Below are 14,480 nucleotides of genomic sequence, written 5' to 3'. Positions count from 1 at the left end.
TATTCCAGGAACAGGAATAAGTAAACACAAAACACTGTCACAAAGCACATGCAATATTATAAACAAATAAATAAAATAAATAAACATTAATAAATAAATATCAGACCTAATGGTAAACTTAATAAAACTCAGGGCTGCCTGCTGTAGCTCCCTTTCTTTCTTTCTTCTTAATCTCTCTTTTCTTGGCATTGCTCTGCAACCAGCAGATGAGCAAAATGTATTACTTGCATGTTCACCATTAACCGGACCAAAACAGCAGCAAAGTATAAAATTTATTGACATGCATAGTGACCTGGAAGCAGTTTTACCTGTTTGGCTCACTATGAATACAACTTATATTAAAAAGTAGACCAATGTTGTTTTTTGTCTTTGTTTACATTTTTATAAACTTCAAAATGAAAGCAAGTTAATGAAAGTGCACTGTTCTGACCCGGAGCACAAAAAGAGTAGGCTAAAAATGAATGGTGCACGTGCCTGATTATATGGCAGGGATATTTTTCATTCTTACGGAAAAAAACCCCAAGGATTTGTAGTACGAGAATATAAACTATACCCAGACGTCGGACACCGTACCATATTCCCAGTTAGCATAGTCCCCCTTCCAGTAACCAGCAGTAATCCGCATGTAATTTGGGCATATCGGAGCGTGCAGGGTTTATAAATACCAACCTATATTTAATCATGAACTTGAGTTTGCAAACACTGCATTGGCCAGTGGGGTCTTACGACCAGGTTCATCAGCAAACTGATATATTATATGCTAAATTTTTTAATTGTTGGGGTTTAGCTGAAATAACTTATGTTAACATTCAATGTCAGCGCGGTCATATCTAAATTATTAACGGGAAGAAATTATTCGCTCTCCTTCCAGGCAATAATGCTCACAGACGTGACCAAAACACTGCATGAAGAAAGACACGTAGGATATTGCAGAAAATGTGAATTTGTAACAATGTGTTGCATGAACTGAATCACTACCACGTGTCCTGTCCTATTTAGCTGTGGTATAGCTTTAATTTTACGCGAAATGAAAATCCACGAATAATTCTTCCAGGAAGGCAGGAGAAGAAAGGAAAGACTTTCGGGAAATGGTCCCTCCCTCTTTTTTTGTTTGAGAGCCAACTCTACAATTATGTCTGAGAGCCTGTATTAAGGAAATACCAACTAACCCCAGTCATAGGGTCTATGACTGGGGTTAGTTGGTGTGACATAGACCCCAATTCACGTTTTATTGGACCACTAAATCCCTAACTCCCGTAGATCGCTGTGTGCGAACTGTCAAATGCCCATGACGTGTCATTAGGAGAGAGAAAAACACCATGTGTAGAATGGCCAAAATAATTTAGTTTGTGTTACGCGTAAACTTTCTGTGTCGGCATTGTTGCTTCCATCGAACGGACTGTAGTAGTTTGTAACCCTTTCTTCTTCAAAACAATCTAATGTGTAAAATGTGGGACGGATTTCCGGAGCTAGCTGCTCGCTGTTGGAGAGAGACGTGACACACAGCTCGGCTCTACAGGGAAACTGGCTCAACTGAATGCGGCGCTGGAGAGGCCGGTACGTTTTCAAGTACTTAACCAGAGGACGGTTCAGCAACCGAGAATCAATTTTGATTTTCAAGCTAATAGAAAAAAAAAACTCTGGCACGGAGTAAACTAAAACCAGTTAAGGACTAAGGCAAGAGTGTGGATGAACAGCAATGGCCCAAGTCACTTAAAGCCCTTTAAGGTTTAAGGTTACAAATATGTGATTAGAATGCTGAAGTAAAAATAACTACTGGTAACTGAGAGCTCTTGAGTTCTAGAACACTGACTTAAAATTTTGGAGGGAAAAAAACCCCTACTCTTCAAAGGGTTAACGTGCTTTCACAATTTCACCTTCACACAGTTCGCTATAACATTTTTAGCGCAATATATTTAGGCAATGTTATACTGGCATCCTTGATTCATTGCTATTGCTGTGTACATGTAGTTGCTGACTGCAGATTTCAGAGAAAGTGAAGGTAACCTTGTGAACACAATGTTGTGATATGAAGTATATTGATTGGATTTTGAGCGTTGCGCTTCACGGATGAGTTTCGTTTCTGGGTGTCTGTTGCTTGAGTTTCCACACGGGGGCAGCATATATTCAGATGCCCCAGACCAGTGGTGTCAAACTCGTTGCCATGGAGGGCCGTGTGTATGCAGGTTTTCATTCCAGCCTCAGATCTTGATTATATAATTAGTTAAATTATTTGCTGAATTAGGGATGCAGGTTTGTGCACAATGGTGACCCGACGTCTATGGTGACCCGCATTGTCTAAATAAAAATTTTCTTATATTCTGTGCTTCAATGCAGTTAAACGCATATGGCTGAATGAGTAATTGGACTCAATTAAGGCAGCATTAATTGGTTGGAATGAAAACCTGCATACACACGGCCCTCCATGGCAACGAGTTTGACACCACTGCCCCAGACGGTCTCCAGAAGACAAAGCGTAATGTCAGATGCCACCATGGGTAATGCGTAATAGCGAGCTTCCGGACGCGTACAGTTATTCATTGGAGGAACGGTGTGTGTGTGAGGAAATGCTCGTTTTGGTGGTGTGTACGACAGGAAGGCAGTCTCTGTGCCCGTCATTAACACTGCTCTCTGTGTCACAGCTGAAGAAGCTTTTGCCTGTGATGTCCGAAACTCTGTCGAAAGCTCTTCTGATTTTCACTCTGAGTGAGTGTAGGTAACTGGGCGAGGGAGGGGTGGGTGGGTGTTTGGCAGGAACCTGTGGAATGTGACTATTTTAGTCTTTAGGTAAAAATCAAACATCTGTGCATTGAGACCTTGGGAATAGCCTGAGCATAAACTCTGAGAGCAGCAGTTGATTTCACACTTTTTCACACTGATTTCACACCTTACCCACTGTGCTACGGACGGGGTGTAGCACAGTGGGTAAGGAACTGGACTTGTAACCGAAAGGTCGCAGGTTCGATTCCCGGAAAGGACACTGTCGTTGTACCCTTGAGCAAGGTACTTAACCTGAGTTGCTTCAGTATATATCCAGCTGTATAAATGGATACAATGTGAAATGCTATGTAAAAAAGTTGTGTAAGTTGCTCTGGATAAGAGCGTCTGCTAAATGCCTGTAATGTAATGTAATGTTTAAATGAATAGACATGCATACCTCCCCGGAACCCCCCCCCCCCCCCCCCCCACCCCCGCACTGTGGCCCCAAGTATCTCATGCATCTCGTCCCTGTCTCATCACAGGCTCAATGTTCGTCGCCGCAGGCACTGGTGAGCGCTTAAGATTTGATTATTGTTTCTGTTCTCTGAGGTTTATTGCTTTCTTCAGTTCATCGTACCGTGGGACGGCAGTCCTGTGTTCTCACCTCCCTGTGCGCCCCCCCCCCCCCCCAGACAGTGCAGCGGCGGTGCGGCTGGTGGGGGGGCCGGGCCCCTGCTCCGGCCGGGTGGAGGTGCTCCACCTGGGCCAGTGGGGGACGGTGTGTGATGACACCTGGGACCTGGAGCACGCCCAGGTGGTGTGCCACGAGCTGGGCTGTGGCCGGGCAGTGGCGGCCCTGAATCGGGCGCACTTCGGCAAGGGAGACGGCGCCATCTGGATCCTGGAGGCCCAGTGTCGGAAGAGCAACAAGTCCCTGGTGGACTGTATATACACACCCCCGCCCCCCGGGCACATCAACTGCAAACACGAGGAGGATGCTGGCGTGGAATGTGTCCAAGGCTCCACTGGTAGGCATTGTTTTTGTTAACATTTTTTTTAAGGAAAACCCTGAAGGGTCATTCTGGGGGAGGGAGATGGGCCCTTTTTATCCTTGATCTCTCTGTGTTGCAGAGGGGGGCAGTGTTGTCCCACGCTGGCTGGTGGCTTTGCTGGTGATGCTGGTGCTGGTAATGGCGGTGTTGGGAACGTCCTGCTTGTTTTACAGACGCTACAAAATCCACCAACTCCAGAGCGGCCGAAGAGAGTGTGAGCTCCTGAGTTACTGTGTGTGTGTGTGTGTGTGTCTGGAAGAGTGTCTGCAGTTCTGAGTTACTGTGTGTCTGTGTATGAGTGTGTCTGTGTGTGTGTGTGTCTCTGTGTCTCTGTGTGTCTGTGTGTGTGTGCGTGTGTGTGTGTGTCTATGTCTGTGTGTGTCTGTGTGTTTCTGGAAGAGTGTCTGCCGTTCTGAGTTACTATGTGTGTGTGTGTGTGTGTGTGTGCGTGTGTGTGTGTGTGTGTGTGTGTGTGTGTGTGCTTGTGTGTGTGTGTGCTTGTGTGTGTGTGCTTGTGTGCTGCATCCAGAGGCGGGGCTAACTTCTTACCTGTCCTTTCACTCCAGGTGAGGCCAACGTCTACGTCGATATGACGGTGCAGTAGGTGGAGGAATGCCACATTTGGGGTGGCAGGGGAGAGCCGGCCCACTGCACCCCCCACCGCCCCTTCCCCAAATCTGCAGAACTGGAGTCCGCTCTGAGACCCCCCCCCCCCCCCAAGCCATGAGACGTTAGTATGGGACAGACAGACAGGCAGGCAGATGGACAGGCAGACAGGCAGGCAGACGGACAGGCAGGCACAAACACTTTCGAAATGTACTGTGGAGTTAGTTAGGCACTGCCAGTCATACACCTTGCCTTGGATTAGCTCCTGTAATTCCACTTCTGTTCTGATCTAAAAGTAAAAGTCCCCTTTACTCCTGAAGTCTTCTGAACGTGAAAGCTGCCAAGCAGCATTAGGCCTTGCTGTGTGACGCCGGCGTACGTCACACACTGGAACTGCGTTATGGCACCACGTCTACGAAAGTCGTGTTAATACATCGAGCTGGGCTGCGGCCGGGCGGCGTCAGCCCTGTAGAGGGCGCTCGTCGGCCAGGGAGACGGCGCCCTCTGGTTTCGGGGGGGCGGAGTGTCGGAAGAATGACGAGTCCCTGGCAGACAGTATATACACACCCCCTCCGGGCACATCGGCTGCAAACCAGGGGCGTAGGACCCATCATATCTGAGGGGGACGTGTCCCCCCCCCCCACTTTTCAAAAATGCTTATTTTGTCCCCCTTGATTTTGGTGGTTGTTTTCAAATGTCACCTTTCATTGTGCGCTAACAGACGTGATGTGGTTGCTAGCATTACATTACATTACATTAGCAAGGTTCAGTTGTTTACGTGTGTAGGAAAGGCCACGATAGGGACAAGAGACCGTCAGTATTCTAAGTCCCGCCCTGGAGAGTTTATGCCGCAAAGAATGTTGGGCAACCCCTTCAGTGCCCACAAGACGGGAAGAAGGTGGCAATCAGTATCCACTAGGCTAACGTAGCTAGCTAGCTCCTCCACTCAAAGGGCCTTCCTGACATAAGCACCTATAAGATTTTATTATGTTGTTTTGATGGAGTGATACTACTAATTATAGTTTAGGAGCCATATGATGCTGGCTCTTGTGCTATCTAATGCTACTTTATAGCTACCTGTACATATATTATTGATTTCTCAGTGAATGCGAAGGTTTTGTTACTTACTGGTCCATATTACAGTTGAATCAATATGTGTATGCTGTATCATTTACGTTGTCATTTGGAGCTGCTATTTGGCACATTTTAATTCCTCCATCTTCTTTATTCTCATCTCCTTGTGTTTTCAGTCATTGCATGACTTGACTTAAAATAATGCAGCAAGTGAAAAGGAAGGGCCCAGACATTAGGCAAGTTGCAGGAGCGATCAGCATCATTCAGTTTATGATAAAATAATTCTAGCTCATAGGGGAATTGTTTTTGTTATTGACTTATCAATGATAGCATTGTTAAGGCAATTATTACATGTTTAGTGTTGTTTGTTGACTTTGTAATAAAATCACTGCATGAAAGATATGTTTGCTGCGACTTACACCACTTTCCTACAGTACACTGGAAAACTGAACCATATCAATTCTTGATAATAATACAGATAGCGCCATGCCCTTTTTAACCTGGAGGTGTCCTGTGCAATAGCACTCTGGTCAGGAAAATGTGGGTGCATTCCAACCGCGTATTTTTTCTCCTTTGCTTTGTCTCCTTTCCAAGTATGGGAGGCCAAATGGGTCAAAAATATGTGAAATTGACATCTGGAATCACGCTGCGTCAACGTCGGCTCATTCCGTTTGCTTGTTTTATCTTCTTGCTTCCTTTCATTGCTCCTAGCTCCACCCGTCGGAGGACACAAGGAAAGGAAGCAAGGAACGGATGCTGGAAGGGAGGGATCAAGGAAACGTGTGTAAGGCAATAGGGACATCCTTGCTGTTTCTGAAAACACGCATTCTGAAAAAATACGTCCGCAGAGGATACACTCCTAAGGGAAAGTCCACTGTTCTATGTTCTGTGATGCATTCATACTGAGAATGACTCAATTATTACTCATACTTTTGATACTTGGGTGATCTCTCTCTCAAGAATTATATGATGAGTCTTCCATGTCTTTCCTGTGAGTGTAGTAGAAATTCATTGAACTCGCTCCAGCACAAATTATGTGGCAAAAGCACACATTGTGGTAATCAATAGAAGCAGGCAATAACATTTAACAATTTTCCTGGATCCCTAAATTTTCTAGGTTGAAAAAATATGACCAATGTACTGGTGGTCCTGAACTACACTAAAATCAATCAGTCGCACGGATATACGTCACAACCACGTGTGCTTGTAAGTCTTCCTTGCTAACTAGCTTGATAGGCAGGCAAGTAGCTTCCTTGCTAACTAGCTTGATAGCTAGGCGGGTAGTTTTGACATCTTAAGTTATTCATAATGTCTGTTGTCAGAGTAATTGTAGTTTCCGATAAAATGTTAGTTACAACCCCAGTGCATTGCTGGACTACCGGCTTGGCCTTTGTGCTAGGCCTACCATACAGGCCTTTCAAAAGGGCTTTCTACATATCTCTTGCTTTAGCTAACTACTTAGCTTAGAATAAGCACATATTTTTCTTCAAAAATCTGGAGTCTGCTGTGTGTCTGTGCCTATTTTTTTGTTGTTGCTTGTTACCATTCTCTGCAGCATCAGAAACTCCCAGATTACTTAGTCCTGAGTAGGAAATGACATTCATGCACGGCTGGCATAGCATCTGGTGGGACTCACGTTTTTTTGGAGGTGAAATCGGATCTAAAACTTGAAAACAACATGCATTCTACACTACTGCAGTCTGTATTGCATGCTTCTGACACCCATTCATTCTGACGAGGCAAAATTTCATCATCTCAATCATCTGAGCAGTAGTTTTGAAACACTTTAGATTCTGTGTTTTACGGTCTCTGAATTGGCGACAGTTTAGTTGTCAGCACTTTTGTGGTTTAAAAACACTTTAACAGTGCAAAACATGCTAGTAGCAGATTGCATTGTACAGTACTGTATGTTACCTGGACATCGCATAGCAAACTGCCATGAACACGCGTGTAACACAACATGTAAAGAGCTGCCATGAACACGCGTGTAACACAACATGTAAAGAGTAATATGGTAAGGCCTCAGCATGTAGCTGACCGCAGAAAGAGTTGTGCAAGTCACTTCTGGGAACACTGGCAGAACAGGAAGTAAAGCAAGACCGTCAGGAATGATTAAAACCTTTATTATAACCATGAACTATGTGCTTGTTTTTGGTCCTTTTGGGTGTGTTATCACATATTAGACACATGCAACCACAGTCTCGTTCTTCATACCTGCAAACAAAGCGTTAACTATCATTTGCCATTGGAACCTATGATTTGTTATGGCTGTGAGTTTTTTTCCTGAGCACATGACATGGGAAACATTTAACTTGTATTTCAGGGCTCATCCTCAAGAACTGATTGCAGGGACTCTGATAACTATAATCAGTGGTAAGCAGTCAAAGGAATGCAAGAAAAGACACAAGTTAGGACCGACCGACGGTACAGTGATGCAGGCGGGTAACCCAAGCTGATGAAATCAAGCATATCTAAAAAGTGTTGTGGTGGGTGCAGGTTTGTACTATATCCAAGTATTGATACAGGGATTCTCAACACTGTAGTCATGCTGGTTTTCATTCTTACCCTCTAATCAGGACTGATTTGAAGCTGGGACACCAAGTGAGTTAAATTTATGGCCAATTAGCGGCATTAATATTGGATCAATTAACTATCAGGTAGAAAACAAAACAAGCACTACTGGGCCAGATTTGAATATCCCTACACAAATGCGTGTAATTCAGCGAATCAAGCTCTTTATTAAAGAGTACGATCTGTTTATTAATCAGACATAGTTTTTATATTGTTTTTTTTTTCAGAAGTTGTAGCGCTTGGCTAGAACAAAAGTTGCACCCGCACAGACCCTTCTCCAAAAAAGACTGGCCATCGCCGTGGCAACTGAACGATTAAATGAGACTACTGCGGTACCACAGTGCGTTGGGCTTCAGAAAGTCCTGTAGCAAACTCACATTGTTGGAGGATGGAGCTACAGGTTAACAAACGAACCAGGCAGAATGTATGGACTTTCCTGTACTGTATGGGCCTTCCTGCACCTCCATAAGTGAACACAGTTATGGCCGTGCCCACTTATGGAACTTGCTGCAAGGGAAGTGATGCTATAGATGCTTGACAAACTCCCCCCGGATAAATTGGGCACCTGCAGCCTGCTTGCAGAAGCTGCCTCAGCTGCCTCAGCTGCGCAGTCTGGAGTGACAGCAGCGCAGCTGGCTGCACGCATTTCGCACACGATAACTGTGTCCGCCACGACTCACAGTACAGAACGCTGCCACAGCTCACATACCTGACTTGGCTCTCTAAATCCTGAAAACTGTAAAAGCCTATGTGAACATAATTATACAAACGGGCAATAATAGAAAATAATTCCTGACTGTTCAGATTCAGTGGATGATGCAATTCTGTGGAATTTGGCAGTTACAGATGGTTACACAGAAATGTTTGTAACGTCTTTTTCATTGTAATTTTGAGTATCGTTATGTAGTTGTTTCACAATAACATTTGAGCAGTTTCATGAAATGTTTTACAATTTCTGTCCAAAAAGGAAATATTCTACACATGGTATCTCTGCGTAATATATAAGAATGCATGCATGTAATATTCAAACACTAAAATTGACATTTAGTTTTGTGCAAGGTCTTAGTGGCTTGTGGTTTTGAGATGTGCTGAGAGGTCCTGCATTTCCTGTTATGGTCATTTAGCTTTGAGTTCTGCTTTAAAACACACTCCACATTTCATGTGACAGAACAGAATTTTCTAGAATGCAGTGGTTTGCAGTGTTGTCATCATTAGTGCTGCTGTGCTCACTAGTTCGTAAGTATCCTTCAGTAAATTTATATTTATATGTTTTTATTTTGCCATAGAACAAAATTATTATACATAATGTGCCAGATAACAGATAATTAGCAAAAGTAACAAAAAAATCAATAGTTGAATAATTCATAACTGGTTACATTAAGAAAATAAAGCGTACTGGAACATCAGCTATGTATAATTTTAAGCCTCTTAGATTAGTAGAATTTAAATCAAAGAAGTGTTGTTAACATTTACTGTAAGGAGGGATTTTCCACAATTTTTACACTTGTATGCTATTTGAAATGGATTACATTGTTCAAACAATTATCTATTGATTCAAATCAATGTTTTAGTTAAAAATAAAAAATAAAAAACGGAATAGAAACATTCTTTCCTCCGGGTTTGTTCCAAGCAGAACTACGCATTTTATTTCTGTTTCATGGTTCCCCGCAGCGTTCGTAAATCCAGTACAGTAACACCTAATCACACAGCCAGTTTGGAAACATTATCACTTCGGACACGCACCTTTCCTTACAAATGTTTCAAAATAAATAAAATCGTGTCATAAATTGATTCTACATACCCATTACTCCACTTAACGCTCCACAAACGCAATACTCCACTTAACGCTGTGCTGTATTAATGAAGAATTTGATGAGATAAGGAAACATTTGAATACATCAGAAATATTTCCGTAGTTTGTGCTGCAGAACGTGGTCTCAGCCAATCAGCATCTGGGATGGAAACAACCTTTTTTATAAAGAAGTTTTAAAAAGGAATATCCTCTTGATTCTGACAACATGTTAGCTAAACCGCTGACAGTGGGATTAATTGTTGATTTATTTATTTTGGGTTACAATATTCCATTTAGTAAATTAGGATGGCAGGTGTGCATCCTGATCCGTTGACTGATGATTACGAAATTAAGGTTTTTTTTTAGCGGATATCATGCAAATGGTAGGCTACATGTACTGTAGCTTTCACCTGGTCAAAGAGGCAGTTCACCCAAAAATAAACTTAAAGTATGTTTCCGCTTACCTAGAACAGTACAATGGACGGATTTTATAAGTGTAAAGGAAATTAAGTTTAAGGAACACTCATTTTAGATAAAGATTTAATTAAGTTAATGGGGTTTGTTGTTGTCATAGTGATGTTAACTCAGAGCCTGCACATGCTCACACTGATGCGATGTGTTGCCATGGACACAGTTGGACCAAGTGGGGTTTCTCACAGTCGGACCCAGCTCTGTGTGTGTGTGTGTGTGTGTGCGTGCTTACATGTGAGGGTGAGTGAGTTCAACGTCATTCCTATGTGCTTACAGTGTGTTTTTTTTTGTGTGTGTGCACGCATGCGTGTGTGCGTACGTGTGTGTGAATGTGTGTGTGTGTGCGTGCGTGTGCGAGCACGTGCATGTGTGTGTGTGCGTGTGTGTGCATGTGTGTGTGTGCGTGTGTGTGCATGTGTGTGTGTGCGTGTGCGAGCGTGTGTGTGTGTGTGTTACTCTGTCAGGCAGCAGGCAGCTGCGTCTGGTTGGCGGCTGGCGGAGAGGTGGCTGCTCGGGGCTGGTGGAGGTGCGTGACGGCGGCAGGTGGGGGCGGCTCTGCTTTGACCGCAGGAACCCGATTGTGGCCCGGCTGGTGTGCCTGGACGCCGGGTGCGGGGAGCTGGACTTCTTGCGCCCCAGGAGAGGAGACAGAGCTACGTCTGGGGTGCAGCTACTCTGTGAGGGCCAGGAGACCACCCTGCGAGACTGTCTCTGGAGAAGCCAAGACACGCCCTGTGACACCGAGCTAGACATGGTCTGCACAGGTGGGGGACAGGTGCTGGCCCGTCCCGGTCGCCATGCCAACTGATCAAACTACCTGCACTCTATACAGCCAATCTTCATCATCATCATCATTATCATTATTATTATTATTATTATTATTATTGTTGTTGTTGTTGTTGTTGTTTTTGTTTTTATTGCATGCACATTAAGAAGCAGAGAATTTTGAAGTGAGAATAAAAAATATGAAGTTTCCATTTTAAATCAGCCGTATGAAATGCTGTTTGTGTGCCATCACTTCAGCCTTAACATACAGGCCAAAAGGACCGTGGTTACTCTTCAGTGTTGTTTTCACCATGGGCCTGTATCACAAAGCAGGATTACTGATGACCAGATGGATGACTGCGCTGAGTAAAACCCGGAACAGCTCTTTTTAGTGTAGTCCATGTTCCAGATCTGGGAGGGTTCCGGGTTTTACTCAGTGCAGCTATCCAGCTAAGTCAGTAATCCTGGCAATCCAGGCACCCATGATGACTCAAGGGGTTGTTGGTTCTCATGCTGAATTCCCTGAATTCTCAAGATGGTGTTCCGTCTGAGCCAGTGAGCACCAGCGACACACCTAGACAACAGCAACACACACCTTCCAGTGAGTATGATCTCCTTTGGACCATTACGGCAGACTTTTGGGCAGAGTCAGTGTGTATGAGAACCTAGCCACGGCTGTGGTGCACCTTGTCCTTGTGGTGACTGTGCGTATGCTGCTTTGTCCCTCTCGCCCCCAGGCCTTCCGTGTTCCTTCGCCGCTGCCCCACCCCCAGGGCGGCTCTTCTCTGTGCTGTACGCGTCTCTGGTGCTCTGTGGCTTGGCCGTCATGGTGGCTGCCGTCCTGACCGTGGAAGTGTTGGCAAGGAGACGCAGATCGGCCCGGTTAGAGGTTAGATCGGCCCGGCTCACGTGTGGCCCGCGTTCATGTTAATCTAGTTCTAAATGATTATTTTGTGGTATGGCTACTGCTGTGGTCAGTGAACGTGTTTTTAGCTGAGGAGTCTGGAAAGAGGCCGTGGATGCAGGACTTACAGTGAAACTCAACTCTGATCATCTCTTCAGCTCTGTGGTCCTGAGCTAATGCAGTGCCTTTGCCACCATACACCACAGGTCCAGTGCCCCCTGTTGCACTGGAGGAGGAACTGCATCCAAGTGTTTTTTTATTTTTATGTTTGTTTTATAATTATTGTTTAATATGATGTGCATGGGGAAATTTCAAATCATAGACCAGAAGCTAAGCATTGAGAATGTGAATCATGTATAATTCCATATTAAGATTCTCAGTGGTTACCAGGATCAAATATTTGAGTAATCAAATTAAATTCTTCCTCTTGGACTTCTGGATCTTTCTGTGTGGTGTACTGTTATTCACAAATTCAGACTAAAATATCAGGGAATGCTTTTTGTACTCATAGACTTCTTTGTACATATCTATTTGGAAAAAATGTAATCATTATTTTTAAGAAGAGAAGTAATGATCCAAGTGACCAATTAGTAATATAATAGTTGAATATCAGAAATATTGAATATTTAAATGTTTTATTTTTCTATGAGGTATTTATCTGACTATAACCTTGAAATAATGGATAATTATCCTGCAGCTTGTAACAATTGAATGTTGACTCTTAATATATATGTTGACTCTTAATAGAATAAATATGTTCTTTAATAGAATCTCCACTGCATTCCAATTTCAGATAAATAGTTTTCAGAGTTTCTCAGTGTCTTAGCTTTGTTCTAATTGTGCTCAGCATCTGCCTTGATTAAAATCATTACTGTTGCCTTTCCATTCTTTTTTTGGTTTGTTTTTGTTTTTATGATGAGAGTGAATTTGTGTATGTGTGTGTGTGTCAAAATGTCCAGCCACTTTCCCATTTCAAAGCTGATAGCTTTCTCTTAGACAGCATTGTTTACAAGAATTTAGCAGACACTCTTATCCAGAGCGAATTACACAACTTTTTACATTTTTTAACATTTCTACTATTTACATCTAATGTCATTTTTAAAATATATTAACTGTGAATGCTGTTTATTGATAATTAAATTAATTAAAACACATTTTCGCGCCATGCCTCAAAAGAGAAACTCTTCATCTACTGCTAACACATTTCTGTTAAGCCTTGTTCGTGCAGTACCTAGAGAATTTATAATGTGCTTTCACCCCACAGTGTTAAAGTCATCTCCACACAGAGTGCTCATTCTGGACTAGAGTGCGTGCTGTTGGTAGTAAGCCATGGATTCTCAAATCTGGCCCTCAAATCTGAATCCGGCCCTGGTTTTCTTTTCTTCCAGGTAATTGACTTGACAATTAGTGCTACTGATTGGCCAGACTGGATTCACACCTGACTCCCAGGTTAAGGGAGGTTGGAAAACCAGCAGCTTGAGGTCTGTGATTTGAGTAAGTGGGTTGTGAAGCAGTGAGTCTGAGGTCTACGGTCAGTCAGCGAGTCAGTCGCTCAGAATGTATTTCTGCTCGGGCTGCTGGGTGGCTCATCGTGTGAAAGCGCTGTTGTAGCGCCTGCTCGGGCTGCTGGGTGGCTCATCGTGTGAAAGCGCTGTTGTAGCGTCTGCTCGGGCTGCTGGGTGGCTCATCATGTGAAAGCGCTGTTGTAGCGCCTGGCTTTTGGCCCCACGGTCTGATATGTGACCAAGCGATGGGACGGATTCAGCCGGCCGGGATGACTCTGCCTCATCGCACACCAGCGACCTTCATTTGCACCGCTCACCTATTCACCTGGCGAAGTGCACAAGAAAGGTCCTCCTTGGACTCCCCCCATCTGTGCAATCCGCAGTGTGTTAAGAAGTGGCGGGTGACATGGCAGCGTATGCAATGCTGGGGAAGAGAAAGGGGAAAAACATTTTTGAAAGTATTTCCACATTTATACAATTGTTTGTTTGTTTTTTTTTTTTTTGGTAAAAGATTTGTAGAACAGCCATGCTGATTGTTCTTTGTTTCAAACTTCCTTTTTCTTTCCTGTCATTTTAATTTCACATCCATTTATTTTGTTACTCTACATTTAGTGATGACAAAGGACCATCGTTCCTACAATGGACCATCCTGAAAAAACAAACAAACAAAAAAACAAAATGGGATTTTTGTGAACAGGAGTCTTAGTGTCACCATTTCTTCCTGAATATATGTCTATGTTATACGATGCTGCGCTTTTGTGCTTTCTTAAAATGCAGAAGCAAACTTAATCCACAATTCCAGCTTTGTTTTGTTCCCCCCTTCCCTGTATATTTTTGATATAACAACCATCAATGAATATACCAAGTGAGAAGTTACCGTTCTCCTTCAGAGTGGAATTTTCTTGAAATGTTCAGCACCGGAATACATTGGACGACATTTAACAATCTTATTTAATCCTTGCCTTTGGTTTTGGACCTATTTTAAACATTCAGCAGAAGAGGAATGATACTTTTGAGAGATGTATTTCATAACCAGTGAC

General features: G+C 43.5%; 2 protein-coding genes across 4 annotated transcripts; both read left to right on the top strand.

The window, feature by feature from the left end:
- Positions 1–988: 988 nt before the first annotated feature.
- On the top strand, positions 989–5,834 carry LOC118207731 (scavenger receptor cysteine-rich type 1 protein M130-like). 3 transcript variants are annotated; one of them, XM_035381679.1, is made up of 6 exons: positions 989–1,557; positions 2,643–2,712; positions 3,243–3,269; positions 3,393–3,728; positions 3,832–3,966; positions 4,319–5,834. In XM_035381679.1, exons 2-6 carry the CDS (start codon positions 2,664–2,666, stop codon positions 4,354–4,356), a joined length of 585 nt encoding a protein of 194 aa, XP_035237570.1. In that variant the 5' UTR covers positions 989–1,557; positions 2,643–2,663; the 3' UTR covers positions 4,357–5,834. The 3 variants fall into 3 exon arrangements, with proteins under 3 accessions (XP_035237570.1, XP_035237571.1, XP_035237572.1); XM_035381680.1 differs by having other exon boundaries at positions 994–1,557; positions 2,643–2,706; XM_035381681.1 differs by lacking the exon at positions 2,643–2,712 and having other exon boundaries at positions 994–1,557.
- Positions 5,835–8,401: 2,567 nt separating this feature from the next.
- LOC118207730 (scavenger receptor cysteine-rich domain-containing group B protein-like) lies at positions 8,402–13,898 on the top strand. The gene is made up of 5 exons (XM_035381678.1): positions 8,402–9,239; positions 10,731–11,030; positions 11,567–11,632; positions 11,769–11,920; positions 13,324–13,898. The coding sequence occupies exons 1-5, from the start codon at positions 9,188–9,190 to the stop codon at positions 13,375–13,377; spliced, it is 624 nt and encodes a 207-aa protein (XP_035237569.1). The 5' UTR covers positions 8,402–9,187; the 3' UTR covers positions 13,378–13,898.
- Positions 13,899–14,480: the final 582 nt, after the last annotated feature.

Source organism: Anguilla anguilla, chromosome 11 (assembly GCF_013347855.1).
Source record: "Anguilla anguilla isolate fAngAng1 chromosome 11, fAngAng1.pri, whole genome shotgun sequence".
NCBI lineage: Eukaryota > Metazoa > Chordata > Actinopteri > Anguilliformes > Anguillidae > Anguilla > Anguilla anguilla.
This window is presented reverse-complemented; position numbering and strand designations above follow the sequence as displayed.

Coding starts and splice junctions, on each gene's coding strand:
- LOC118207730 (XM_035381678.1), top strand. CDS start 9,188: ATGCAGTGGTTTGCAGTGTTGTCATCATTAGTGCTGCTGTGCTCACTA. Junction 9,240..10,730: donor GCTGCTGTGCTCACTAGTTC/GTAAGTATCCTT, acceptor TTACTCTGTCAG/GCAGCAGGCAGCTGCGTCTG. Junction 11,921..13,323: donor GCAGATCGGCCCGGTTAGAG/GTTAGATCGGCC, acceptor CTTTTCTTCCAG/GTAATTGACTTGACAATTAG.
- LOC118207731 (XM_035381679.1), top strand. CDS start 2,664: ATGTCCGAAACTCTGTCGAAAGCTCTTCTGATTTTCACTCTGAGTGAG. Junction 3,270..3,392: donor GTTCGTCGCCGCAGGCACTG/GTGAGCGCTTAA, acceptor CCCCCCCCCCAG/ACAGTGCAGCGGCGGTGCGG. Junction 3,967..4,318: donor CCAGAGCGGCCGAAGAGAGT/GTGAGCTCCTGA, acceptor CTTTCACTCCAG/GTGAGGCCAACGTCTACGTC.